General features: G+C 42.4%; 1 protein-coding gene across 1 annotated transcript; it reads left to right on the top strand.

Annotated features, from left to right (window-relative positions):
- The first annotated feature begins 1,067 nt into the window (after positions 1 to 1,067).
- LOC123128375 (palmitoyl-protein thioesterase 1) lies at positions 1,068 to 6,555 on the top strand. Its single transcript, XM_044548362.1, has 12 exons — positions 1,068 to 1,375; positions 1,477 to 1,561; positions 2,159 to 2,210; positions 2,292 to 2,312; positions 2,381 to 2,434; positions 2,776 to 2,826; positions 3,222 to 3,284; positions 4,451 to 4,516; positions 4,612 to 4,650; positions 4,822 to 4,944; positions 5,919 to 6,011; positions 6,204 to 6,555. Exons 1-12 carry the CDS (start codon positions 1,270 to 1,272, stop codon positions 6,390 to 6,392), a joined length of 942 nt encoding a protein of 313 aa, XP_044404297.1. The 5' UTR covers positions 1,068 to 1,269; the 3' UTR covers positions 6,393 to 6,555.
- Positions 6,556 to 7,988: the final 1,433 nt, after the last annotated feature.

The raw sequence follows: 7,988 nt of genomic DNA, 5'->3' as shown, positions 1-7,988 counted from the left end.
CAAAACGTTGTCATATGTAGGGGTGGAAACCTCATTATCGGGAGTAGAGCGTTTCGGTGGCCAGGTTCATCTGCACCCGATTAAAAAAAATCGTAAAAACATAAAAAAATTCAAAAAATTTCAATTCTTTTGTGCGTTAGACAATTTGATGCGTGAGGCCCGCTCTAAATTTCAAGTCATTTGAGAATTTGAGCAGCTCTCAGCAACAAATACAAATCGGACCAAAACAGTGCATGAACAGTAATTATTTTTACAGACCCTCAATTTGTCTTTTTTGCTGAGAACTCCTCAGATCTCCGAATGATTTGAAAATTGGAGCGGGCCTCACCCATCAAATTGTCTACCTCACAAAAAAACTTGGAATTTTTTTGGATTTTTCTAGTATTTGTTTTGATTTTTTTCGTCAGCGTGGGTGCAGATGAGCTTGGGTGCAGAGATGAATTTTCGCATTACCGGGGCATAGTTATCTTCTTGCAAAGCCCATTTGAAATGTAATATTCCTACAATTTTTTCCCTTTGAATTGAGATGAACAGAAAGAGGTCTCCATTTTTATAGTTCTCTTTACTATGTTCCTTTCAATCGTATGGATGAAAAAAAAAAAGAAAAAAAAAAGGAGCACCTCCAATTCCTATCAACCAAGAGGCCCCCAAGGGAAAGTTCTGCCAACCAAGCAACATAAACTTCTCTAGAAAAAGATAAGCAACAATGAAGCGTATATCTACAAGTATTCACTTGCAAAGAAAGAAAAGAAATCAATTGCTCAATTTGGTTCAAGATAAAGCAAGAGCTCCGATTTCTTCCTTGCAAGCAAAAGCAATAGCTTCAGCCTTCGGGTGGGACTATGACAGCTTAGAAGCGATGCCACTGGTTTGAGGGCCCTTCCTAACATGGGTCCGGCATGTCATTACCCGTGAGATAAACACAATCACTGGCGACACGGCAACAACCCTACCGAGTCTTTCGTATATAAATGAAATGAAAAAAGAAATACAGGCGGGGTCGTTATTCGTGGCCCCACTTGTCAGCAGCCCAAATGCGTCGAGCCTTCGAGTGACGGAGCTCTCAATGGTCGCACCAAACCTCTCTGACACGAGGGCCCCGCGCAGCGAGTTCACCCACAACTGCCGTTCCTAGTCCTCCCCCACTTCTCCCTCCGCCCAGTTCACCATTTCCGCGGCCGCACACTCCCAGCGGGGCGACGAGGGTGAGTCGGAGCGGGAGCGCGAGAGAGGGCGAAGCCCTAACCCTCGATCCCTGACCGGAAGCCGATGGCCGCGCTGCCCCCCGTCGTCTCCCTCCTGCTGGTCCTCGTCGTCGCCGCCCCCGCGGCGCTCGCGCCGGTGGCCTCCGCGGTGCCCTTCATCGTCCTGCACGGTTAGGGTCCCGGGCTCCCCCATCCTCGTGTCGATTCGGGGTCTGTTTGGCGTTAGGGTTTGGTCTTGAGGTTTTGGCTGGCTGGCTGTGCTCGCGCGCAGGGATCGGGGACCAGTGCGGGAACGACGGGATCGCCTCCTTCACCGATGAGCTCGCGGAGTGGTCGGGATCCAAGGGATACTGCATGTAATGGCGTCTCTCCTTCTCGCTTCCTCCTTTTCTCGCGGATTGTTTTTGTTGCCAGTGTGCTCAAGCAGTTATGTTGATTACAGCGCGTAGAAGTATTCTCTACCGTCATGCAGTTATGTTGATTATAGCTAAGCAAATGTCGGTCTGTGAACCTTTGTGTTGGGCTTGCTGATTTGTACGCTGTCGAATTTTTTGTTGGGTGTGTTGTTTGCGTGTTAAGCAACGAATCTGTACTGTCTGTATGTGGATGTTGCGACATCACACCTCCGATAATATGCGGTGTAAAACCTATGTGAGTTAAATCTTATGGTCTGTGTTATATTATATAGCGTAAAATATTATTTTTGTTTCCAAAATGTCAATAAATATGGATTCCCAAATTAGCAATATTAATCTAATTAGGCGTCTCTTGTCTGAATATCTGAGTGCACCTTCAGAAATTAAGAGCCTGAGCAATCTATGTACCCAGCTTCTGCCACGAGATATTGCCGCTAGCTCTCAGTGCCATTAATTTGTTTGAATATTAAATAATTTAGCTCACGGCATTTGTCGTCGAGTTTATTGTTGGAATTTAAACATGTTCTTCCTGTACAGGGAAATTGGGAGAGGATCGTGGGATTCTTGGTTAATGCCACTTCAAGATCAGGTTGGTTTTTTACTCTTAATTTTCTTTAACTAAATAAACTGTTCCTTGTAGAAGTTTCTAAGATCACAAGGTCATCTACAGGCAAATGTGGTTTGCAAGAAGGTGATGCAGAATCTTCGGTACTGCTTTTCTGTATAGTATCCAGAGCCGTCATGGAATTGGTTTTCCAGGTAAAGGAAATGGAAGAACTTCGTGAAGGTTACAGCATAATTGGCCTTTCTCAGGTGCGTTCATGCTGATGTGCTATAATTGGGTTCAGAGCAAGAATACAGTGTCATAATGTGCATATATTTTCTGTGCTATGCTTTTTTGTATTACTGTGCTCTTATGTCGTTTCTAATTTTTACAATCCAAATGCTTTTCTGAAGCTAAGTAATTCTGAAGTCTGATGATGTCCAAATTAGTGCCAATTGACTACCAGTAAATTTGGGATGTTCTGTGATAAATTCTTACTGGCTGTTGATTTAGGGAGATCTTACCGATAGTTGCCATGTACTTTCACAAAAATCAGTTACTCTGAGTTAAAGACTTCCCCTCCTGTGCTAAGCCATCTCTTACCTTTCAGGGGAACTTAATTGGGCGGGCAGTAATTGAGTACTGTGACGGTGGACCACCGGTGAGCGAATTTATTTGCTTGCCTTTATGCAATAGTAACAGTGTAAAACTTTCACCTAATTTGGTCCGCTAAATAAGAAAGTTAACATTTTGGCCAGCACCCACACATGTTATGATGGTGATAGAAGATCATGATGATAGGAATACTGAAGAACATTTGTAATTTTGTTAAGTATATCCATCTATTGTATAACAAATGATGATGCTTAATGTTTTGATTAGGTGCTTCACTTCATGAGTATGTGTATCAGTAGTGCTGCGAGACTTCTTTCAGAACATTATTTTTGTTACTCCGAGTGATGATTAGGGCTTTTCATGTACTGTATCCCTTGTAGTTTATATGATATTGTCTTCACTTCTTCTTGGGGAACTATATATCTTTATTTATTGTAACAGGTAAAGAATTTCATCTCAATTGGGGGTCCTCACGCTGGTACTGCTTCAGTGCCACTTTGTGGTGTAAGCTTACTCTGTCCTTTCCTAGTTATCTTTTATCAGTCTATTTAAAGAGTAAGCTTACTTTGTGGTGTAAGCTTACCGATGGATTAATACTAGTAATAAACAGGCACTTTTGACTTTCTAGATAACTACTGACTACTAGTAGACACCTCATACGTTAAGATGGATTATTCTCTTTCATCCAAGATATATGTTGATTTAGCTCCATGTAATAGAATACGCTAAAGTGCGATAAAAGCTAGTGCCAAGTTTTCCGCATAGTCCCCCCTCCCAGGGAAGAAATCCTCATTCAGTATACACATTCAATGGGAAAAGTTATTTGAAAAAAGAACATAATGAACAGTATTTGCAAACAAGAACCTATGTTACTTGAATGCCATGAAAACTTGACGGAAGAAAGTATGTCATACAATATGAAATTTTGTGGGGCTACCTCCGTCATCTAACATGAAGTTTTGTTGGTCTACCTCATTTTTTCTTCTTAATCATGTGCGTGCTCACTTTTTATGATTTAGTCTTCCTTCTCCATGACTATCAAGTCTTAACATTTCGCTACAGTTGTCTAATAATCTGTCAATTTGCTGGTATAGATCTCAATGGAGCTATTTGCATGTAGAGTACAAGCAAACACTTCCTCTTTCACTTAATGCATGTAACCATCTGCACTTGTATCTGAGTGCACTAGATGTTTAATGTCGTCTACCCTATTGGTTCATGTGAGTTACAAATTATGAAAAGATGAGGCAATGTTACCCCGCAACAAAATCATTTTCTCATGGTATCAAATTGGCCAAAATTTATATTTCAATGCTGTAGAAGCAACCAAACAATTCTAGGTTAAGCTAGTTTGGCGTGAGTCACTAGAGCAAACAGCACTGCATATCCTCAACAGGTTAGCAATGGAACGAACAGAAAATCTGTAGATTGAAACTTATGTTGCTTTCAGTCTCCCGCTGTTTTGTCTGTGTGTACGAACATACATACCTCCAATCATTTTTGCATGAAGTATGATCATGTAAATCTTTCATTAATGTTGCTGCTGCTAAACTCATGTTTTCTAGTATTATATTTAGCTGTACAAGGAGCTTGAATACTTTGGGTAATGATATTGATTTATACAGTTTCCACCTATTGTTACTGTCCTATTAAATATTTTCTCTTTGCAGTCTGGTTTTCTTTGCGTTCTTGTTGATGCGCTGATTCAACTGGAGATATATTCAAACTATGTGCAGGTTAGTATGTGGTGTCTGTTATTTGGTCACAGTTATCATTATTAGACATGACACGTAATGTTTCTCTGAATAACTTGAGGTTGGTGAAATTACAGGCACATCTTGCCCCTAGCGGTTACCTAAAGATTCCCACTGTGAGTTCTTTATGCTATATTCGCACTTGCATATCCTGGCCATCAGGATCACTGTTTGAATTCAACCTATTTACTTGTACAGCTGTGTTCTATGATCCTAAATGATACCTTCAATGAATACTTCTATCCTATGATCCGCTAAATGACAACCAATCTCCCTTTCTTTTTCAGGATATGACAGCTTATTTGCAGGGTTGCAAATTTCTTCCGAAGCTTAATAATGAGATACCAAGTGAAAGAAACATTACATATAAAGAAAGATTTAGCAGCTTGGAGAACTTGGTATTGATCATGGTATGTTGAGCAAACATATACTATTCTTGTTTTACCCACTTACACTCAAGGGTAGTCCCTACATTCCAAATTAATTGGAACTCTAGCTTTGTCCAAGTCAAACTTCTCTATATTGACCAAGTCTACAGAGAAATGTGCTAATATCTAGTCTAGGTCAAACACAACAGTTTGACTTAGGGCAGAGCTACAACTTGAATTTCGTTTGTAAGAGAGGGAGTATGTGGTAGGGATCAGAGCAGAACTAGGTTCTTAGTCAATTTCATTTGTTATTTGATATTGGGCACTAGTGTACCCCACTCGTTGTATTCTATAGGCAATAATCAGTAAATAGAACTTCTCTTGGTGATATTCAATATGCAAAGCAAGAGTTAAGAGTGAACATATAATCAGTACTCAACAATCATAGCACTTGAATTTCATTTGTAAGAGAGGGAGTATGCGGTAGGGATCAGAGCAGAACTAGGTTCTTAGTCAATTTCATTTGTTATTTGATATTGGGCACTAGTGTACCCCACTCGTTGTATTCTATAGGCAATAATCAGTAAATAAAACTTCTCTTGGTGATATTCGATATGCAAAGCAAGAGTTAAGAGTGAACATATAATCAGCACTCAACAATCATAGCACTTGAATTTCATTTGTAAGAGAGGGAGTATGTGGTAGGGATCAGAGCAGAACTAGGTTCTTAGTCAATTTCATTTGTTATCTGATATTGGGCACTAGTGTACCCCACTCGTTGTATTCTATAGGCAATAATCAGTAAATAAAACTGCTTTTGGTCATATTCAATATGCAAAGCAAGAGTTAAGAGTGAACATATAATCAGTACTCAACAATCATAGCACATGATATAACAAAATGGCAGCTCAAAAATCTACTGCCTCAGATTGCCCTCTTTGTCTTCTGCATTCCACATTGTGAGATACTTTGTCTGCTGAGGAGCTCACACTTTGCCTTTCCAAACTGCTAAACAGTTTGAGGACGACGCAGTCTTGATACCTCGGGAAACAGCATGGTTTGGTTATTATCCTGATGGTGCCTTTAATCCAGTGCTGTCTCCTCAAGAGGTACTGTGCTGCTTCCGAATTGCATCTTTCTTTCTACCAAAAAGTACTTCATCATTCCTCGCATCGCATCAACTCCTTGAAAAGCAACTTCAGATTTGTAGTGCATAAACTGGGGGCCATAAGAAATTTCTGGCGATTTCATATGGTTATCATCATTTTTGTCTGACTGTTAAGAAAATGCCTTGTGTGTAGACAAAGCTATATACTGAAGACTGGATCGGCTTGAGGACTTTGGATGAGGCTGGGCGTGTTAAGTTTGTGTCGGTGCCCGGAGGTCACCTCCGCATATCAAGGAGCGACATGAAGAAGTACATAGTGCCTTATTTGACACCGTCATGTGGATCATCCAAGCAGAGTATTCGTCGAATCTTGTCATACTGAGGATAGGTAAACCACGCTGGCGGCTGTAATCGCACTTGTTCTGGGTCTTTGTAAGCCCAACCCATGTCTCTATGCATTAGTACCTTATAAATACATTGGCGAAACAGACTGGAACCATAACGTTGTTGTGCTCGGGGTAAATAGACTGGCGAGTTTGCAGCAATGGTCTCATCTTCCGGTCACCATGGAATCAATTTGCGCAAATGTTGTGACTGCTAGTTTGATCCTAGCATGGGATCGAGCTACCGTGGAAACGGAATATCAACAGTTTAAGCCCAACCCATGTTTTCTGAACCTTTTCTATGCAAGTGTTGGTCCTACATCCCCGCCTATTTTCCAACCTCAAAGTAATCTGGGCAATTTGAGGAAATGCCACAGCTTTCCTCGCACTTTGCTCTTATACCACATCTTTCTTTTTATTGGAGTAAATAGCACATCTTTGATTGATAGTTGGACAAAATACCACAAATTGATTTTTCCCCTTCTTTTCCACGCCCAGACCCACACCAAATTTGTGCAGGACGGATTTACCCTCAGGCCGTTTCCACGATCAACAGATCAAAAAAAGGAGAAACGATGAACGCAGCTGACTAGAACGAAGCACCGCGCCGCCGCCTCGCGGTGCCTCCTCCCGGTGCCGCCCCCGCCGTGCCTCCTCCCCGGCGAGCCGCCGCCTCAACGTGCCTCCTATCCCAGAACACTACATCGCCATTCCTCCTTCCCGGTGCGCCGCCGCCTCGCTGTGATTCATACTGCTTCTTCTCCCATGCACGTACGTTCTGCCACCGCCCAACAGCTTGCCACTCCTCTCCCATATACTGCTTCTTCTTCTCCCATGCATCTGAAGTCTGATTACATCCATATGAAAAAGCTTCCATATCCTCTTGTAACAGTTCCTACATCTAAACTGTCAGCACGTACAAAGTTGTTAGTCTGTGCCACTAGTTTTTGAGTTGAGCCATATGCTAAAATGCTAATAATTTGAGCAACGAGCAGCTCCAACCAACATGCATGTACAACGACCAACAGACAGCCATTACAGCCATCAACAGTTAGCAGGCTTATACAGCTACACCTGGACGAGGGGCGCGCTGCAGGGGCACTTCAAGAGCCGGCGCCTCTCTTCTCTCACAAGACGGAGGGGCTGGAGCGCGGCGGACGGCGCTGCTTCCTGCATAGGAACGGGCGGCTCGCCGGGGAGGTGGCACGACGAGGCGGCGGCTCGCTAGGGAGGACGCATGGCGAGGCGGCAGCGTTCAGGAGGACCAGAGGAGGCATGCAAGGCGGCGGCGCACTGCTTTATCTATTTATCTCATGTGGATTCATCGTTTCATAAGACCAGGAAAGGTTCGGAACAGGAAACGATGGAAACGACTCGGAGGGCAAATCCGTCTTATAAAATATGAAGGGTGGGTCTGGACGTGGAAACGAAGGAAAAAATCCATTCTGTGGTGTTCTATCTAGCTATCAATGTAAAGTGTGGTATTTAATCTAATAAAATAAAAGGTGTGCTATAGGAGTGAAGTACCAGGAAAAGTGTGGCATTTCCTCAAATTGCTCAAGTAATCTTACTCATTTTTGAAGTACTCCCTCCAT

The sequence above is a fragment of the Triticum aestivum genome, chromosome 1B, assembly GCF_018294505.1.
Source record: "Triticum aestivum cultivar Chinese Spring chromosome 1B, IWGSC CS RefSeq v2.1, whole genome shotgun sequence".
In the NCBI taxonomy this organism is placed as follows: Eukaryota; Viridiplantae; Streptophyta; class Magnoliopsida; order Poales; family Poaceae; genus Triticum; species Triticum aestivum.
The sequence above is the reverse complement of the archived record's forward strand: the minus strand, read 5'-3'. Positions and strand labels throughout refer to the sequence as shown.

Coding starts and splice junctions, on each gene's coding strand:
- LOC123128375 (XM_044548362.1), top strand. CDS start 1,270: ATGGCCGCGCTGCCCCCCGTCGTCTCCCTCCTGCTGGTCCTCGTCGTC. Junction 1,562..2,158: donor GGATCCAAGGGATACTGCAT/GTAATGGCGTCT, acceptor CTTCCTGTACAG/GGAAATTGGGAGAGGATCGT. Junction 4,651..4,821: donor GTTACCTAAAGATTCCCACT/GTGAGTTCTTTA, acceptor TTTCTTTTTCAG/GATATGACAGCTTATTTGCA.